This window comes from Oryctolagus cuniculus, chromosome 15, assembly GCF_964237555.1.
Source record: "Oryctolagus cuniculus chromosome 15, mOryCun1.1, whole genome shotgun sequence".
Lineage (NCBI taxonomy): Eukaryota > Metazoa > Chordata > Mammalia > Lagomorpha > Leporidae > Oryctolagus > Oryctolagus cuniculus.
In genome coordinates, this window is record NC_091446.1 from 34,519,903 (window position 1) to 34,541,965 (window position 22,063).

The 22,063-nt window shown below is 37.8% G+C and overlaps 1 protein-coding gene across 1 annotated transcript in view; it reads right to left on the reverse strand.

Annotated features, from left to right (window-relative positions):
- Positions 1-22,063, reverse strand: part of LOC100351599 (cytochrome P450 2C18) — a 37,488-nt gene continuing 15,425 nt past the window's right edge. The window contains exons 4-9 of the mRNA XM_008270236.4: positions 20,518-20,678; positions 18,794-18,970; positions 17,067-17,208; positions 6,053-6,240; positions 1,876-2,017; positions 1-931 (exon numbers count right to left, since the gene is read on the reverse strand). Coding sequence (XP_008268458.2) covers positions 750-931; positions 1,876-2,017; positions 6,053-6,240; positions 17,067-17,208; positions 18,794-18,970; positions 20,518-20,678 — 992 coding nt within the window. The 3' untranslated portion in view covers positions 1-749. The remainder of the gene's footprint in view (positions 932-1,875; positions 2,018-6,052; positions 6,241-17,066; positions 17,209-18,793; positions 18,971-20,517; positions 20,679-22,063) is intronic.

A 22,063-nucleotide genomic window follows, 5' to 3' on the forward strand; every position in this document is an offset into this window, starting at 1 on the left:
TTTGGTTTTAATATGCACTTTTAATTTTAATCCACTTCCATATGTTTTTCATTGAAAAACAGTATACATTTTTACACAGAGTACAATAGGTTGTGATATATGTATTCCCTGTAGAATAATTAAAATAGGTTAATTAACATGGTCATTATCTCACATACTTATTCTTTGTATGTGATGAGAACATTGAAACCTGTTACATTAGTTTTGATATATACAATGAATTATTAATAGCAATAGTTATCACAGTGTCAAATAGATCATTAGAAATTTTTCCTTCTACCAGACTAACTGAACTTTTGTGCGTTTTAGCTAACTTCTCACCTTTACTCATCCAATCCAATCCCTATCCCAGCTTCGAGTGAACTTCTCTCTACTTCTATGACTTCAAACTTCAGATTTTTTGATGTAAATTACATTATGCAGTTTCTGTTTTTTATTTATGTTTTATTTCACATAACAATATCTTCCAAGTTTTGGTCTGTTTTCATTGAAACCTCAGTAATCACTCATATAAGTATTAAATTAGAGAGCATATAGGTATGGGGAGTATGAAGAATGGTAGTCATATATTTTATTTGTGAAAATTCAGGAAACTTTCCTTAAAGGAAGTTGGATGGTAAGTGGATCTTGAAGGAATAAGAATATGAGAGGAGAGGTCTGAGAAAGCATCTCCTATAAAGAGAAGGAGCTGACCAGAGGAAGAGGAGTTGTGGATGAAGGCGGAGATGGGCCCAGGCAATCTGTCTTCTTCAGACAGGAATGAGGCAGAGCTGGTATGGAGGAGGCACAGAAGCAAATCCATTGACAACTGGGGTGATGTTGATGTCCTTTGGATCAACCAGAGGTTTTAGCCTAAAGTTCTGTAAAATGGTGGTGAGGAATAGAAACAGCTCCATGCGGGCCAGGCCCTCTCCCACACAAATACGTTTTCCTGAAAGTAACAGAGGACAGATACTCCTTGAATAATAGGTTCCTTTTGGTACAAAAAGAATTATGTCATTACTATGTGATGGATAATTGAATGGATAGATGACTGGTAAATATGGAATATAGTTATGAAATATGAAATATGGTTAATTTTATAGATGGACAAAATGATGGAAATGCTTTATATCCATCTAGTATCTTCATTTACGAAGGCCTCTTAATTCACCTAAAATTATAGAACATTAGATCTGTGCTGAGCATTTCATTAACCGTTCACATATTATAACTTGTTTTTTCAATCTTTTTTCTAGAAATCCACCTTGAATGCTTAGGTTCCTTGGTCCCTGCCTGGTGTTCCATGCCATCATCTTTCCTTCTATTCATATCATCCATTTAGTCTGTTGCCTAGCCACACCCACTCTTCATCAGTCTCCAACACACCATGCTGTTTCAACTTTTATCTCATGCTATACCTTCTGTCTAGAAGTAATATAATTTCTGACCTGTCTTCACATGAATACTTGAGAACATCCACTTCTAGTTTTTCTGAGCCAGACATTTCCCATTGCACTCCATGACTCCCGCAAACAGTAGATTCTAACTCTTTCTGGTTTTAGTCACAAAATTAAGCATAGATCACATGCATCATTTTTCTCTCTTTTTCTAGCCTGAAACAATGTGAGTTATTGAATGAGGAATTATGTGTAGTTGAGGATGTTTCAAGAGGCAGAATTCAACCTTTCCTCTACCTCTCTTAATTTTGAAAACTCAAAGTTGTATCCAAAATGAGGATGTACCATGGTCAGGGAACATGCATGAGCCCTGAGGGTGGTATTTGTGGTCATGCACACAAAGCAGTTCTACCCAGCCCCTGAATTAGGCATCATCAACGTTTACTGACCCCATGAAGATAATTTGTCTTCTGTATTAGTGAATTAATTTCTATACCTGTTGAGAAAGGCATGAAATAGTCACTCTTCTTAAAGTTGCCACTCTTGTCCAGGAAGTGGCCAGGATCAAAGCTCTCTGGGTTGGGGAATTCTTTGTCATCGTGTAGCACTGATGTCAGTGATGTTAATATGGTCGTGCCCTGGAATTAATGGGCACAGATAAATTAAGATATAATGAAGTCACGGAGCTGGAAGAAATATTGGAGGTTATTTCGTGTAATTTCTCTGATCCTTGGTTGAGGAAATTCTCACCAAATAAAAGCAATGACATTTCCAGCTAGACATACAAAGTAATAAAATGCATGAGTTTAAGGGAGGTGGCAATGATTTTGCTAAGGTGACCTACAATTAAATGTGAAGTTCTCAGTACTGCAATACTTGGATCTCAACACTCTGTTCTCCTTGTCACCACATGGGCAACGAACACTGATGTCTATCCCCACCTGCTGCTCTTTGTAATCCCTTCAGTTTCCCACATCTTTAAGGAATTCTGGTTTAAAAAAAGACTCCGTTGGCTCCTGAATTGTCCAGAGTGTCTTTTCAAAAAGGTTTTTAGACCAGCAGTCTGATTTCATTAGAAGTTTCCATTTCTAGATGATAAAATACACAGCTAAGAAATGAAATAAAATTGAGCAGTTATTACTGATATGAGTTTTTCCTCTTAACTAATAATGACAGAGCTCTTTCTTTTTTACAGATGGAAATAGCCAAAAATATTCAGAAGAAATGATTAAGAGTAAGGGACAAGGTAATCAGTTGTATCCTTGTTCCTTGTTTGGACAACATATTGCAAGAAAAAGGAATATAAAGTAAGTAGTAGAAATGGAAAATTTAAGTATAGGGTATTTTTGCAACAATATTATTATTTCAATAATAATTTTTTTTGACAGGCAGAGTTAGTGAGAGAGAGAGAGACAGAGAAAGGTCTTTCTTCTGTTGGTTCACCCCCCCCCCCCCAAATGGCTGCTACGGCCAGCACGCTGCGCCCATCCGAAACCAGGAGCCAGGTGCCTCCTCCTGGTCTCCCATGTGGGTGCAGGGCCCAAGCACTTGGGCCATCCTGCACTGGCAGCCCCGGGCCACAGCAGAGAGCTGGACTGGAAGAGGAGCAACCAGGACAGAACCGGTGCCCCAACCGGGACTAGAACCTGGGGTACCAGCGCCGTAGGCGGAGGATTAGCCTAGTTAGCCGTGGCACTGGCCTCAATGATAATTCTTTGAATATGAAGAGATACGAGTTTTTATTACTATATAAAAGAAAGTTCTTATTTTTAGGATATATATATATTTGAGTATTGAAGTGCTAAATGTGAAAAGTAGAAAGATATCTAGGTATAAAAGTAAGCATGTACATACTTATATATATTGGTATTGAAAATGCTATTTAGTTTAAAAATTTTAAAGATATGATGCTGAGTGACTGTTTCATTCCTTGAGTTTATCATATATATGGGCTATATTTTCTTTTAGATTATTTCCATGGATTATTTAAAAATTTAATATGTGAAAATTTATCTGAAGATACAAAGACATATTTTCAACAGATCATCTTGGAATATTTGATACTGACAAGAAAAGAAATTCTGCAAGATCAATACTTCACACATAAATAAAAATTAACTTGAAGTTGATCAGTGATCTAAATACATGAGTTAAAGGTATAAAATTTCTAAAACAAAATGCAGGGGTAAACCTTTGGCTCCCTGTGGTGTAAAATAGTTTTAGATAGGACACAAAAGCACAAATTATTCTTCCCTAATTTATTTTATTAGGCATCTCAAAATATCCTTGGAGTTGTAGTTTTAATTTCTTCTAATTTCTCCACTTTAGGTAAAAAATATGAACATTTACCTTCTTAGAGTTATAAATACTTGACCCCGTAAGTGAAAATTCAGGAACCTAATATTTCCATTTTCAGAATTTTTTTTACATTTTCAAAAGATATTTTAAGGTAATTGCTAGAATTTATGATACACTCATCATATTGTAGGGTAATATTATCTAAACAAACACATTGATATTTTTAGAGAAATTATGAATATTTACTAAAATTTGGATAAATAAGAACATAAATGGTTCACTTCATTCAAAGTCAAGTTTTAGCTGGCCAAAGAGATCTTGCTAACTTATATTTTATTCTTTGGAAGATTTTTGGTGAAAAGGGTTTTCTAACCCTGTTAAGAAAAAGACTGTATATTTGTGCTGCACAATAGAGTAGCCATGCTCCATATATTGTTATTTATACTTAATATTAGTTTATTAAATTAATGAAAATAAATAAAATTTAAAAAGCATTCATTCAATTGTCCCGATAATATAAGAGATACTTCACATGCACCCGTGGCTCATAATTTCTTTATAGGACAACACAGATGTACAACATTTGCATTGCTGTAGAAATTTCTATTGGAAGAATCTCAGGTATGTCAGCTGATGGTTACATTTAATAGTGCAGTGTGATCATGTCTAATCCTGACAGAAAGTAGGAAATAAAGCATTACTGTTACGAGCTTGGAAGGGTATAAGAACTCTTTTTTGAAGATGATAAAAATCATCAGAAACCACATTTTTTCAATCATAATTTATTCTTAACCAAAGTTTATTAGCCATTACAAAGACACAACCAAGTGTTCACCAAAGAAGAGTGGAAATATAGGAAGGTAATAAAAATAGACTAAAAATGAAGAGTGTATCTCACTTCATTTATGAGGCCAGCATTACCTTGATATCAGATATCTGAGATGGAAATTTCAAGGAAGAAAAATTGGAGAATGACCTTTCACAAATATAAATACAAATGTCCTTTACAAACAATAAGAGGATAAGATAAAGCTGATGGTATATATTACTTATTATGAACATATTTAGTGGAGAAAGGGAGGCCAAATATACCACTGAAAAAGAAGCGTAGAATCCATTTAATGAAATTGGTCACAAAATATCATGCAAAGATGGGAGAAAGGAATCTCCATTCATTTGAGAAGAAATACAACATCTAGATCTGGTGCTGTGACACAGCAGGTAAAGCCACTGCCTACAGTGTGAGCATCTATATCGGCATCAGTTTGAGTCCTTGCTGCTCCACTTCCAATCCAACTCCTTGCTAATGCACCTGGGAAAGCAGTGAGAGATGGCCCAAATCTTTGGGTCCCTGCAGCCACCTAGGGGACCCACAGGAAACTCCTGTTCTTGGCTTTGGTCTGGTCCAACCCCGGGAGTTGTGGACATTTAGGGAAGTGAAGCAGTGGATGGAAGGTCTATTCTCTCTCTCTCTCTCTCTCACTCTCTCTCTCCCTCTGTAACTCTGCCTTTCAAATAAATAAAATATTAAAAAAACACATCTACCAAAATGGAGATCTTCCATCATGCTCACTAGACTGTTATTAAACCACCAGTACTAGAGATCAAAAACAGAACATGGATGCCCACCACTACCGCTTTGCTCAATGCTCTCATGAAATTCCCTCCAGGGCACAAATAAAGTAAACATAAATTAATGTCATGAGAATTAGAAAATAAAAAATAAAGCAAGTAGGATAAGGTACATTAGAAATTCCAAATGAATCTACACATAAAATTTTAGCAACAACTAGTAAATTTAGCAAACTTGCAAGACAAAAGGCAATAAAATTATAATAATATTTTCATAGAACAAAAACAGAAATGGAAAAAACTTTATTATTTATGTTACAATCAAGATATTAGGTATCAGGAGAAACCTTTTGAAATGTGTGTGTACCATTGCACTGGAAACAAATTATTACCAGAATAATAAAGAAAGTTCAAATTGTTGGAAAAATATATAATATCCACATGTTGAAATACTGAACATGTTAGGATCTCTCTTTTTTTTCTAAATTTACCTATAGATTTAATGTTACTCCCCTAGAACTCTAGGAGAGTGCTTGGAAATTAACAATTGACATTAGGATGTATTTGAAAATGTACAGAACTAACAGTAGTCAGAGTAATCATGAAAAGTCGAACAAATTTGGAAGACTCACATTGCAATATATGAAGATCTATTATGTAGCACTATAGTTTGAAGCTATGTAGTTTAGAAATAGTATTAAGTCCATCAATCTGCCAAACATATGAGAATAGGTATTCAAACAGTACTGAGAACTTCAGAATTTCAAAAGCCCAGAGGTACGGTGTGGGAGAAACGTTCTTACCTTGGGGATGAGGTAGTTCCTGAATTTAACATCACGTGTCACAGCACGGGGCAAACTGGTGGGGACCAGGTCAATGAATCTCTGGATCTCATGTATCACAGCATCCGTGTAGGGCATGCGGCTCCTGTCCTGCATGCAGGGGCTCCGGTGTCTGCCAATCACATGCTCAATCTCCTCCTGGACCCTAGCTGATAAGACATAAGAAAGAACTCATGGGAAAGAGAAAACTGACACAGTTGTCACAGAACTTCAGGGTTACAAGAGGTATAGGGTTATACCATGGGCCTTTTACATGCTCTGAGTATAACTAGACAAATGTAAAAATTCCATGAAATGGAGTTATGCAAGTGCATTTGTATATAATGATATTTTAGCAAATATATCAACTTATTTAGTAAAAATTATGATACATTTTAAAACATGAACATAACATTTATCTCATTATTAACTCAAGAAATTACTGTCATTACAGAAAAATTAGGAATGAATATTGATTTTTAAAATATTTATTTATTTGAAAGGCAGAGTTACTGAGGAGGATATATATATATATATATATAGAGAGAGAGAGAGAGAGAGAGAGAGAGAGATTCCAGCCACTGGTTTACTCCCCAAATGGCTGCAACAGCTGGAGTTGGGATGATCCAAAGCTAGGAGCCAGGAGCTTCTTCTGGGTCTTCTACATCGGTGCAGGGGTTTAAGGAATTTGGCCATCTTCCACTGCTTTCTCAAGTGTACCAGCTGGGAGCTGGACTGGAAGTGGAGGGAGCAGCCAGAACTCGAACAAGTACCCATATGGGATGCTGGCCCCACAGGTAGCACCTTTACTTGCTACACCACTCGCTACCCAGAAATGAATATTAACTTGTTATCAAATAATATGGAATGTTTTTAAAGTTAAATTTTATGGTAAATTTCTATAGATGCCCATCAATTTACAATGGGGTTATGCCATAATCAACCTATCATAAATTGAAAATATCATTAAGGTGCCAATGCATTAAATACTCCTAACTTCTAAAATATTATAGCTTATCCTGGGCTCCAGAACACTTACAAAGCATAACATTGATCAAAATCATCTAATGCAAACCAAGTTTATAGTAGAGAGTTGGATAGCCCATGCCATTTATTGAATATGGTACATTAGGGAATCAGTTGTTATCTCTCATGAATGTGGGACTGACTGGAAACTCTAGCTTACTGCCATTATCCAGTTTCACAAAACAATATCACGCTGCATATTTTTGATTCCAGAAGAGATCAAAAATCAAAATTTGAAATATGATTCCTATTTTAGTGGATATCAGTTCCATACCACATTAAAGTAAAAAAAAAGTACAAGTCAAATGATCACTGGTTGAGGACTCTGTGTGTGTGTGTGTGTTTGCACCTGGGTGTAAGTGCAAGACACTCTCTTCAAAGTTCTTCTCCCTAAATGCAACATCTTTGATTCATTGTCACAGAGTTTTCTGAAATGTATTTCATATTTCTAAATAATGATTCTACTTTTGTTTGTACTTTTTGATCTATTCAAGTTCAGGTCACATCCCATGACCTTTAAACATGAGAGAAGAGGATTGATATCTCCACTTTCACCTAAAATCAAATACACACAGAAGTGGATACACACACAAGTGCTTCCCCTGACTACAGCATCACCTATGTATTTTAATCACAATTTTAACTGTATGCATTTATATTTTAAAGCTATTATAAATAACAATGCTACTCAATGAGAAAATAACTATGATTGTGTTAAAATTTTGGTATGTATTTTAACCTACTTTGAGCAATTTATGTCAATATACTAGTTACATACTTAAATTCTTGCCAAATGCTCAGCAGGATGTTTCAATCTCCTTGTAATACAGGAGAATTTGAGCCCACACTGAGGGCAGAACAGATTCTCTGTGTGGTCCTGGGAAAGAGCAGGTGAATGTTATACCCACAGGAGCCAGAGATCGGAAGCTGACTACCTTCAATTCCACTCAGCTGTGCGGAATTACTAACCAATCATGAAGCAAGACCCCTACCTTACACCTTACACAAAAATCCACTCAACATGGATTAAAGACCTAAATCTACGACCTGACACCATCAAGTTACTAGAGAACATTGGAGAAACCCTTCAAGATATTGGCACAGGCAAAGAATTTCTGGAAAAGACCCGGGAGGCACAGGCAGTCAAAGCCAAAATCAACTATTGGGATTGCATCAAATTGAGAAGTTTCTGTACTGCAAAAGAAACAGTCAGGAGAGTGAAGAGACAACCGACAGAATGGGAAAAAATATTTGCAAACTATGCAACAGATAAAGGGTTAATAACCAGAATCTACAAAGAGATCAAGAAACTCCACAACAACAAAACCAACAACCCAATTAAGAGATGGGCCAAGGACCTCAATAGACATTTTTCAAAAGAGGAAGTCCAAATGGCCAACAGGCACATGAAAAAATGTTCAAGGTCATTAGCAATCAGGGAAATGCAAATCAAAACCACATGAGGTTTCACCTCACCCCGGTTAGAATGGCTCACATGCAGACATCTACCAACAACAGATGCTGGCGAGGATGTGGGGAAAAAGGGACACTAACCCACTGTTGGTGGGAATGCAAACTGGTCAAGCCACTATGGAAGTCAGTCTGGAGATTCCTCAGAAACCTAAATATAACCCTACCGTTCGACCCAGCCATCCCACTCCTTGGAATTTACCCAAAGGAATTTAAATTGGCAAACAAAAAAGAGGTCTGCACCTTAATGTTTATTGCAGCTCAATTCACAATAGCTAAGACCTGGAACCAACCTAAATGCCCGTCAACGATAGACTGGATAAAGAAATTATGGGATATGTACTCTTTAGAATACTATACCGCAGTAAGAAACAATGAAATCCAGTCATTTGCAACAAAATGGAGGAATCTGGAACACATCATGCTGAGTGAAATAAGCCAGTCCCAAAGGGACAAATACCATATGTTCGCCCTGATTGGTGACGACTGACTGAACACCAAGAGGGAGACCTGTTGGAGTGAGGTGGACACTATGGGAAACGGTGGCTTGATCAGCATAGCCCTGACTGTTAATGAACAACTTAATACATTATCCCTCTTAGTAGTTTTTTTATCTGTTCTACTTAATATGACTGGTTTAGTTCTGTAATTGATGCACAGTTATTCTTAAGTGTTGAATATTAACTGAAATGTGATCCCTGTTGAACATGGGAGTGGGAATGGGAGAGGGAAGAGATGTATAATTTGGGACATGCTCAGGCTGACTTGCCCCAAGTGGTGGAGTTGGAAGCATACCAGGGGATTCCAATTCAATCCCATCGAGGTGGCATGTACCAATGCCATCTCACTGTTCCAGGTGATCAATTTCAGTTCACAGTTGGTCATGCTGGAGGGACTGGGAGTCAAAGGGAGCACATAGACAAGTCTAGTACCTGCTAATACTAACCGATAGAATAAATAAAGGGGAGAGTGATCCAACATGGGAAGCGAGATACTCAGCAGACTCATAGAATGGCAGATGTCCTAAATAGCACTCTGGCCTCAGAATCAGCCCTAAAGGCATTCAGAGCTGGCTGAAAAGCTCATGAGAGTATTTCAGGCATGGAAAGCCAAGACACTCTGGCAAAAGATCTCTGTGAGTGAGATCCCAGTGGAAAGAACAGGTCTTCAAAGAAGGAGGTACCTTTCTCTGAAGGGAGGAGAGAACCTCCACTTTGACTATGACCTTGTCTAAACAAGATAAGAGTCGCAGAACTCAGAGGGCTTCCATAGCCTTGGAAACTCATGACTGGAGCATAGGGAGATTACTGATGCCATAAACAGGAGTGTCAATTGGTAAAGTCAACAACAGGAGTCACTGTGCACTTACTCCTCATGTAGGATCTCTATCCTTAATGTGCTGTACATTGAGATTTAATGCTATAACGAGTACTCAAACAATATATTTCACTTTGTGTTTCTATGGGGGTGCAAACTGTTGAAATCCTTACTTAATGCATACTAAACTGATCCTCTGTAAAAAAAAAAAAAAGAAATTATCAATTCCCAACTTGACTCTCACTGGGATTAAACATGACAATAGGTCTGCTCTGATTTCATCATCATTAAAAAAAATCATCTATTATTTTTCACTTTATGTTTCTGTGTGGGAGCAAACTGTTGAAATCCATACTTAATGTATACTAAGCTGATCTTCTGTATATTAAGATAATCGAAAATGAATCTTGATGTGAATGGAAGGGGAGAGGGAGTGGGAAAGGGGAGGGTTGTGGGTGGGAAGGACGGTATGGGGGGGAAGCCATTGTAATCCATAAGTTGTACTTTGGAAATTTATATTCATTAAATAAAAGTTTAAAAAAAATCTTTGGGAAATGGCAGGGCAAAGTTACTACTTATCAATAGTCACATTGAATGTTAATGGCCTCAAGTGTCCAGTTAAAGGACACAGACTGACTGAATGGATTAAGGAATAATACCCACCTATTTGCTGCCTACAAGAAACACATCTTTCCAATAAAGATCCATACAGAATGAAACTGAAAAGCTGGAAAAAGATATACCATGCCAACAGAAATGAAAAAAGAGCGGGTGTAGCCATCTTAATATCAGACCACATAAACTTTAACACAAAAACTGTTAAGAGAGACAAAGAGGGGCACTATATAATGATTAAGGGATCAATTCAACAGGAAGATATAACGATTATCAATGTATATGCACCTAATTACAGGGCACCGGTTTATTTAAAAGATTTGTTAAGGGACTTAAAGGGAGACTTAGACCCCAATACAATAGTACTGGGGGACTTCAATACTCCACTCTCAGAAAGAGACAGATCAACAGGACAGAAATCAACAAGGAGACCATAGATTTAAATGACACTATAGACCAAATGGATCTAACAGATATCTACAGAACTTTTCATCCTACATCTAAAGACTTTACATTCCTCTCAGCAGTACATGGAACCTTCTCCAGGATTGACCACGTACTAGGTCATAAAGCAAGTCTCAACAAATTCAAAAGAATCAGAATCATACGATGCAGCTTCTCAGAGCATAGGGGAATGAAGTTGGAAATTAGCAACTCAGGAATCCCTAGAGCATATGCAAACACAAGGAAATTGAACAACATGCTACTGAATGAACATTGGTTCATAGAAGAAATCAAAAGAGAAGTAAAAAACTTTCTGGAAGTAAATGAGGATAACAGCATAACATACCAAAACTTATGGGATGCAGCAAAAGCAGTAAGAGGAAAGTTTTTCACAATAGGTGCCTACATCAAGAAATTGGAAAGGCACCAAATAAATGAGCTTTCAATTCATCTCAAGGATTAGAAAAACTGTAGAAAACCAGACCCAAATCTAGTAGGAGAAGAGAAATAATTAAAATCAGAGAAGAAATCAACAGGATTGAATAAAAAAAAACATTACAAAAAATCAGCCAAATGAGGAGCTGGTTTTTTGAAAAAATAAACAAAATTGACACTCCATTGTCCCAACTAACTAAAAAAAGAAGAAAAAGATCCAAATCAATAAAATCAGAGATGAAAAAGGAAACGTAACAACAGACGCCACAGAAATAAAAAGAATCATCAGAAATTACTACAAGGACTTGTATGCCAGCAAACAGGAAATCTATCAGAAATGGATAGATTCCTGGACACATGCAACCTACCTAAATTGAACCAGGAAGACATAGAACACCTAAACAGACCCATAACTGAGACAAAATTGATACAGTAATAAAGGCCCTCCCACCAAAGAAAAGCCCAGGACCAGATGGATTCACTGCTGAATTCTACCAGACATTTAAAGAAGAACTAACTCCAATTCTTCTCAAACTATTCAGAACAATCAAAGAAGAGGGAATCCTCCCAAATTCTTTCTATGAAGCCAGCATCACCTTAATTCCTAAGCCTGAGAAAGACGCAGTATTGAAAGAAAATTACAGACCAATATCCCTGATGAACATAGACGCAAAAATCCTCAATAAAATTCTGGCCAATAGAATGCAACAACACATCAGAAAGATAATCCACCCAGACCAAGCGGGATTTATCCCTGGTATGCAGGGATGGTTCAATGTTTGCAAAACAATCAATGTGATACACCACATTAACAGACTGCAGAAGAAAAACCATATAATTATCTCAATAGATGCAGAGAAAGTATTTCATAAAATACAACACCCGTTCATGATGAAAACTCTAAGCAAACTGGGTATGGAAGGAACATTCCTCAATACAATCAAAGCAATTTAATATAAGAGTGGGAATAACAGAGGGAAGAGATGTGCAATTCGGGACATGCTCAAGCTGACTGACCTCAAATGGTAGAGTTAGAAAAATACCAGGGGATTCCAATTCATTCCCATCAAGGTGGCATGTACCAATGCCATCTCATGAGTACAAGTGATCAATTTCTGTTCACAATTGATCATAATGAAAGGACTAAGAGTCAAAGGGATCACACAAACAAGACTAGTGTCTGCAAATACTAGCTGATAGAATCAAAAAGGGAGAGAACGATCCAACAGGGGAAGTGAGATACACAGCAGACCCATGGAATGGCAGATATCCTAAACAGCACTCTGGCCTCAGAATCAGCCCTTAAGGTATGCGGATCCGGCTGAAAAGCCCATGAGAGTATTTCAGGCATGGAAAGCCAAGACACTCTGGGGGAAAAAAAAACAAACCTAAATGAAAGATCTCTGCGAGTGAGATCCCAGTGGAAACAACAGGTCTTCAAAGAAGGAGGTACCTTATTCTGAAGGGAGGAGTGAACTTCCACTTTGCCTATGACCTTGTCTAAATATGATTAGAGTCGGTGAACTCAGGGGGCTTCCATAGCCTTGGCAGCTCATGACAAGAGCCTAGGGTGATTACTGATGCCATAAACAAGTGTGTCAATTTGTTAAGTCAACAACAGGAGTCACTGTGCACTTACTCCTCATGTAGGATCTTTGTCCTTAGTGTGCTATACATTGAGATTAAATGCTATAACTAGTACTCAAACAGTATTTTTCAGTTTGTGTTTCTGTGTGGGAGCAAAGTGTTGGAATCTTTACTAAATGTATGCTAAACTGATCTTCTGTATATAAAGAGAATCGAAAACGAATCTTGATGTGAATGGAAGGGAAGAGGGAGTGGTAAAGGGGAGGGTTGCGGGTTGGAGGGACGTTATGGGGGGGAAGCCATTGTAATCCATATTCTGTACTTTGGAAATTTATATTCATTAAATAAAAGTAAAAAAAAAAAGAAAAACCCAAAGCCAGCATCCTATTGATTGGGGGTAAAGTTGGAATCATTTCCACTGAGATCTGGTACCAGACAGGGAGGCCCACTCTCACCACTGCTATTCAATATAGTACTGGAAGTTTTACCCAGAGCCACTAGACAAAAAATTAAGGGATACAAATTGGAAAGGAAGAAATCAAACTATCTCTCTTTGCAGATGATATGATTCTTTATTTAGGGTATCCAAAGAAATCTATGAAGAAACTATTGGAACTCACAGAAAAGTTTTTGCAAAGTAGTAGGCTATAAAATCAATGCACAAAAATCAACAGCCTTTGTATACACAGGCAATGCCACGGCTGAGAAAGAACTGCTAAGATCAATCCCATTCACAATAGCTACAAAAACAATCAAATACCTTGGAATAAACTTAACCAAGGATGTCAAAGATCTCTACGATGAAAATTACAAAACCTTAAAGAAAGAAATAGAAGAGGATACCAAAAATTGGAAAAATCTTCCATGCTCATGGATTGGAAGAATCAACATCATCAAAATGTCCATTCTCCCAAAAGCAATTTATAGATTCAATGCAATACCAATCAAAATACCAAAGACATTCCTCTCAGATCTGGAAAAAATGATGCTGAAATTCATGTGGAGACACAGGAGACCTTGAATAGCTTAATCAATCTTGTACAACAAAAACAAAGCAGGAAGCATCAAATACCAGATTTCAGGACATACTACAGGGCAGTTGTAATCAAAACAGCATGGTACTGGTACAGAAACAGATGGATAGACCAATGGAACAGAATTGAAACACCAGAAATCAATCCAAACATCTACAGCTGACTAATATTTCATCAAGGATCAAAACCAATCCCAGGAGTAAGGACAGTCTATTCAATAAATGGTGCTCGGAAAATTGGATTTCTATGTGTAGAAGCATGAAGCAAGACCCCTACCTTACACCTTACACAAAAATCCACTCAACAGGGACTAAAGACTTAAATCTATAACCCAACAACATCAAATTATTAGAGAACATTGGAGAAACCCTTCAAGATATAGGTACTGAAAAGACTTCTTGGAAAAGACCCCAGAAGCACGGGCAGTCAAACCCAAAATTAACATTTGGGATTGCATCAAATTGAGAAGTTTCTGTACTGCAAAAGAAACAGTCAGGAAAGTGAAGAGTCAACTGACAGAATGGGAAAAATATTTGCAAACTATGGAACAGATAAAACAGTATCTACAAAGAGATCAAGAAATTCCACAACATCAAAACAAACAACCCACTTAAGAGATGGGCCAAGGACCTCAATAGACATTTTTCAAAAGAGGAAGTCCAAATGGCCAACAGACACATGAAAAAATGTTCAAGATCACTAGCAATCAGGGAAATGCAAATGAAAACCACAATGAGGTTTCATCTCACCCAGTTAGAATGGCTTCCATACAGAAATCTACCAACAACAGATGCTGGAGAGGATGTGGGAAAAAAGGGACACTAACTCACTGTTTATGGGAATGCAAACTGGTCAAGCCACTATGGAAGTCAGTCTGGAGATTCCTCAGAAACCTGAATATAACCCTACCTTACAACACAGCCATCCCACTCCTTGGAATTTACCCAAACGAAATGAAATTGGCAAGCAAAAAAGCTGTCTGCACCTTAATGTTTATTGCAGCTCAATTCGTAATAGCTAAGATCTGGAATCTACCCAAATGCCCATCAACAGTAGACTGGATAAAGAAATTATGGGACACGTACTCTATAGAATACTATACAGCAGTTAAAAACAAGGAAATCTGGTCATTTGCAACAAAAAGGAGGAATCTGGAAAACATCATGCTGAGTGAATTAAGCCAGTCCCAAAGGGACAATATCATATGTTCTCCCTGATCGGTGACAACTAACCAAGCACAAAAAAGGAAACCTGTTGAAGTGAAAGGGACACTATGTGAAACAGTGACTTGATCAGCCGTTGTCCTGACTGTTGATTTATAATTTAATACTTTATCCCTTTTAGTATTTTTTTTTGGTGTTCTACTTAATACCATTGGTTGAACTCTGTAATTAAGACACAATTATTCGTAGGTGTTTAAAATTAACTGAAAAATGATCCCTGTTAAATATAAGAGTGTGAATAAGAGAGGGAGAAGATGTACAATTTGGGACATGCTCAGTCGGACTTGCCTCAAATGGTGGAGTTAGAAATGTGCCAGGGTATTCTAATACAATCCCATCAAGGTTGCATGTATCAATGCCGTCTCTCTAGTCCAGGTGATCAATTTCTGTTCACAATTGATCACACTGATAGGTCTAAGAGTCAAAGGGATCACACAAACAAGACTAGTGTCTGCTAATACTAACTGATAGAATCAAAAAGGGAGAGATCCATTCAACATGGGAAGCGGGATACACAGCAGACTCATAGAATGGCAGATGTCCTAAACAGCACTCTGGCCTCAGAATCAGCCCTTAAGGCATTCGGATCTGGCCGAAAAGCCTATGAGAGTATTTTAGGCATTGAAAGCCAAGACACTCTGGAAAAAAAAAAAAAAAAAGAAGACCTAAGTGAAAGATCTCTGCGAGTGAGATCCCAGCGGAAAGAACGGGTCATCAAAGAAGGAGGTACCTTTCTCTGAAGGGAGGAGAGAACTTCCACTTTGACTATGACCCTGTTGGGATAAGATCGAAGTTTGCGAACTCAAGAGGCTTCCATAGCCTTGGCAACTCATGACTAGAGTCAGGGATATTACTGACGCCATAAACAAGAGTGTCAAATTGTTAAGTCAACAATAGGTGTCACTGTGTACTTACTCCTCATGTGGGATCTCTGTCCTTAATGTGTTGTCCAATGTGAATGAATGCTACAACTAGTACTGAAACAGTATTCTACACTTTGTGTTTCTGTGTGGGTGCAAACTGATGAAATCTTTACTTAATATATACTAAATCGATCTTCTGTATAAACAGATAATTGAAAATGAATCATGATGCGAATGGAAGGGGAGAGGGAGCGGGAGATGGAGGGGTGTGGGTGAGAAGGAAGTCATGAGGGGGAGAAAGCCATTGTAATCCATAAAATTTACTTTGGACATTTATATAAATAAAAGTTTAAAAAAAGTAAAAAAACAAAGAAAAATTGCTATTTTTGAAAATACTCATTCAATTATAATAGACTATAGAAATAATGATGTAGTTTTAAGCACATCTTCTGCCCAGATAGAAACATGTTTTTGATGATTCTACCTTTTAGAAGACTTCTCAGATTGTAGAAAATTTTCCTGGCCATTTCACTAAATTTCTAGAGTTTATACTTATACTTCGTTATGGAAAGAATCTTTTTATAATCATCCAGGAGGAGGAGACTTCAATATCACAATCAGGAATGAATTCTGCAAGAATATACCTATTATTTCAAGTGGTTTCTTCCCAAGTAAATGAACATGTAACTGTAAACCAGTTCATGCTGGCTATTTCTGCCATCAGTCTTCTCCCGATGCAACACAGAAACCTAAGCATTACCATTTTACTGCTTCTCACATTGCTCTTCATCTCTTACTGTTATCAACCCCTGTTGTGCAATGATGTCCCATTTTATTACTTTATTCAATTTGGGCCCAGGCAGCTATTGGCACTTGTTTTAGTTACTAAAGTTTCTCTAACAGAAATAAGATGGAGAATGCTAGAAGTGTCTTGACAAATCTGTATTCTGAAATTCACCCTGCTTATCATCTGTGGTCCTACCTGTGACCTCTGGGTACTTCAGCAGGAGCAGGAGTCCATATCTGAGAGTGGTGCTTGTGGTCTCTGTCCCAGCAGCAAATAGATCACCTACAGTGTATTTCAGGTTTTCAAGGGTAAATTCAGACTGCTGGTTGTGCTTTTCCTAGGGATGATTTGATGAAATTATTTCAAAAATTAGTTTCTAAAATATTGATTCCAATACATTTAAAATAATTCAGAGCATGAAATCATGAGGACAATTCCATTAACAAGAGCATACAAAAGAACCAAGTATCTAACAATGAATTTGACTACAGAGTGTTGCCTGGCAGTTAAGATGCTTGTTATGAATCCAACTTCCCAAATTTGAGTCCTGGATACTGTTCCTCATTCCAGCTTTCCAGTAATGCAAACCCTGGGAGGAAGTAGCAATAACTCAAGTAATTATTTTCCTACTACCCATATGGGAGTTTTGGGTAGCATAGCCAAATTGCAGCTTCAGCCTCTATCTGGACTCACTAGTCACAGGAATATGAAGAGTACTAACCAGGAGATGGGTTCTATCTGTGTCAATCCACTTGGATCTATCTATGTGTCTATCTATGTATCTGTCTATGTCTAACATCTATCTGTCATCTACATCTCTCTCTTTTGCAAATAAATAAAATCGTTTAAAATATTTTATTACAAAATTAATAGACTTTTACAATGAACTACAAAATATTGTTGGAAGAAAATAGAAAAAAATCTAAGTAAATGAAAACATATCTCACATTCTTGGATCTGAAGGCTTAATATCATTAAGATAGTGATATTCCCCACAAAGATATATTCAGTGACTAATTGTACTCCCTCTAAATTTCAATGATATTTTTGAAGAAATGGAAAGAGCAATCCTTACATTCATTTGGAACCATGAGAATCAAATTCATGATCTACAATTTCAAAACTTAATACAAAATTATGACAATCAAACAGTGATGACCAATTGCTTTTCTTTTAAAAAGATTTATTAATTTATATCTTTGAGTGGTAGAACTACAGACCTAGGGAAAGACAAAAACACACACACATGTACATACACACACACACAGAGCACACACGTGTAAATACACACGCACAGGGTTTTTCATCTACTGGTTAAACCCCTCCCCCCACCAAATGGCTGCAACAGTCATCTCTGAGCTAGGCACAACCAGGAGCCAGGAACTCAGTTCACGTCTCCCACATAGTAGAAGGGGCCCAAGTACTTTGGCCATCATCTGCAGCCTACCTAGAAATGTTAGCAAGGTGGAATGGGAACAGGGTAGCCAGAACTCAATCCAGCACTCTCATATGGGATGCTGGCCGAGAAAGTCATAGCTTAACCTACCTTGCCGAAACACATTTCCTGTACCCTTTCCTCCTCATTCTCCCACACATCAAGTACAAATAATCATTTCCAAATTAATTTCACGGCTCAATATTTTGTACTTTGCAATTTGCTTAAAGTTGTTTCCTTTCAGTGACGTGTGCCTTCTGTCTCCCTCAGGTAGTTTGTTAATAACTAAAGATCAGGACTGAAGTCTTCTAGTCCTTTAACAACTGAATTTTGATTCTAGGATATTTGGTACAGATGCATACCCAGAAGAAGTACTTACAGTACTTGTTAAGCATTTCTTGCCTTAACATATACACCTGCCAAGTAAATTAACAAATGAACCACAAAATACACACACTGCCACATAATTGAGATGTTGACATTTCACCTGTTCCATTTTGATCAGGAAACAGTCAATAAAGTTTCGAGGATTGTTCATATCCAGGGATTGTTGGTGTTCTTTTACTTTCTCTGAAATAAAATTTTGGATACAGGTCATATCTTCCATAAATGTTTTATGACTCCCTGGGAAATAATCAATGAGAACTGGAAAATTATTGCAGACCTAAAAAACAAAACAAAACAAAACAAAAAAATCCTTTACCAAAGAAAATCATTTAATAAAGACATGCAGATCACATTCTAGTCCAGGATGGAAATGTTAGCTTTAAAAGTAAAAATAACAGGATGTCCACCTTGAGATGGAAACTTTTACTGTACACTTACAGTCAGTTTTTACTCTTAGAGAAAATTTGTGGGAGAAAACTTTGACCAAAGGTTTAAATTTGTTGCCTATGTCCTATGCTTATATGTCAATTTTAGTAATAAAATAGATTTATATTAAGTCTCTTTTTTGTGAATCAATTCTTCCCCACAATCTGGAAATACAGGGTGGCATGAATGACCACGATTCATACTTTGTAGATAATGCTGAGGAAGTTTGTGTGCCTGGTCTTGAGCACAATGTTCATCTGTGCTATTTCTTACCTGCGGCCTCAGATGCAGAATCACTGCTTTAGAATAGGGAAAATTTTGAAAATGCCATGAATTCCATTCAGTTGAACATTTTATGGATAAAGTGACTGCGCACAAGAGGAGTTCAGCCACTTCCCCAAGATACTATGAGGATCTTTTAGAAAGAATGCAGGACAGACCAATCAGCATAGGAAAAATTGCATTTCTTTGTGATCCATATTCTATAAAGTCCAATCATTTTGTCTTTTCTCTCTCTCTCTCTTTTTTTGACAGCCAGAGTTAATGAGAGAGAGAGAGAGAGAGAGAGAGACAGAGAGAAAGGTTTTCCTTTTTCCATTGGTTCACTCCCAAAGTGGCTGCTACAGCCAGCATGCTGTGGTGCTGCGCTGATCCGAAGCCAGGAGCCAGGTGCTTCCTCCTGGTCTCCCATGCGGGTGCAGGGTCCAAGGACCTGGGCCATCCTCCACTGCACTCCTGGGCCACAGCAGAGAGCTGGACTGGAGGAGGAGCAACCAGGAAAGGATCTGGCACCCCGACCGGGACTAGAATCTGGGGTGCTGGCGCCACAGGCGGAGGATTAGCCTATTGAGCCGTGGCGCCGGCCAATCATTTTGTCTTTTAACACAGTGACCTTGTCAGCTGGTATCAAACATCCCAGACATGTTCATAGTCTCCTGGCAGCCTCTGTGACTCTAAGTATTCCCATTCCTTGATATTCTAACTTAGGGTATTTTTGCTAAGTACGCTGAAGAGGTCTTAGGAGGCAACGGAGGGAGCATTCCTGGTGACTGATGGCATCCCCCACAAGTGCCTGGACATCCTTGAGTGCTATGCCTGTGCTTTTGTCCAGTCAGCAAATCACTTCATGCAAATAGCGCTTTGGAGCTTAGTGGGAACCCCACTGTTCAGGGAGCCAGTGGGCTTGATTGTCAGCTCCATATTTGTCCATTGGTTTCCTGGTGTAAAATAATGGGTTCAGTCATATTCCCCAGATGCCCACTGATGTCATTGAGCTGTGCACAGGACTGTGGAATCCAGAGAGTCCCTTCACAGCATGGTCTATTAGCATGACCATAAATAAATAAATAAATAAATAGCATAAATGTTTTACAGTGAAGAAAGGGATTTGTATCTCACCTGTATCCATGGGGAGCTCAGAATATTGATGCCTTCATTCAACAGTTTCAAAAAAGTAAGGAAATCCTGATCTGTGTATTCAAAACGGTTCTGGAAAATAATGGAGCAGATCACGTTGCAGGGGGCAGCACCCAGGATAAAGGTGGGATCACAGGGTGAGGCTAAAAATTAGGAAAATTAAAAAAATACTGTTTAAAATATGCATAAGAACTCTTGTTTTTGAGATAGCTGATACATTTTCAATTAATCTTCTCCTAGGCATTGCCTTAAGCAGTGAAAGTCAGCATTTATAAAATTAACATATCACTTTTAGCTTGAAACTGAAATGACCAACACATTTCATGTAGGCCTTTATTTTCATATTATCAAGTCTAATAGTGGTTTTCCTTATATCCATACAATCACACAACCTGTATTAAATTCACTTAGGCCAAGATGTACCATATTTTGGTGGTAAATGGAAAACATTTAAGAAGACAATTTTTAGGGGCTGGTATTTTGGTGCAGTGGATTAAGCCACTGCTTGTAGTGCCGGCTTCCCTTATTGGAGTGTCAGTTCAAGTCAACTTTGAGTCCAGCTGGGAAGACAGCCCATGTGCTTTAGTCCCTGCCACCAATGTAGGATACCAGGATGGAGTTCCTGACTCTAGCAGATCGAAAATCTGTCTCTCCCTTTTACTCTGTCACTGGCATTCTTTCTTTCTTTGAAAGGCAAAGTGACACAGAGAGTGAGTCAGATGAAAAGAAATCTCCCATCCCCTGGATCACTCTTCACATGGCTGCAGCAGTCAGGACTGGGCATGTTGAAGCTGGGAGCCAGGAAATGCATCTGGCCTTCCCATATCGGTGGCAATGGCTCAAGTAATTGGACCATAATTTGCTATTTTCCCAGGTACTTTAGCAGGGAGTTGGATTGGAAGCAGAGCAGCCAGGACTCAAGCTGTCACACCAATGTGGAAAGTCAGCATTGCAAGCAGTGGATTAAGTTGAAATCATGGTAAATTTTACAACTTAATATTTTTGTAATTGGAAGTTTTTGCTGTAGCAAATATATCCTCAAAATTATGACTGAAGACATTAAACAGTGGGCAATATAAAATAATTCTAATGATAGATCTTATATGTTGTGATTCCAGTGAAATTATAATGAATGGGAATTCATGAAGCAATTAAAGCACACGTTAGCATCATTACTGGTGCGAGCTATAGGCACCAGTTTTAGAAGAAACCCTCAGGCAGGTGAGTGAGGCTGACTGTACAAGTGTAGCCATGGGAACTGAAAGTGAAAGCGTATGTCACTTGGTTCAGCTTCACAAGAATATAAGGGGTTATTTCACTGTGAACATTGGCAAGGTTTCCATAGTGAAATGATGTTGATTAGTTAGCCATAATTATATTATGGGATATATGCTGCTTTTTAACTCTTTAAGGAAATGAAGACAGTATGCAGATTCCTCAGAAATCTGAAAACAGATCTACCATATGACTCAGCCACCCTACTCCTAGTAATTTATCCAAAGGAAATGAAATTAACAAATAAAAGAAT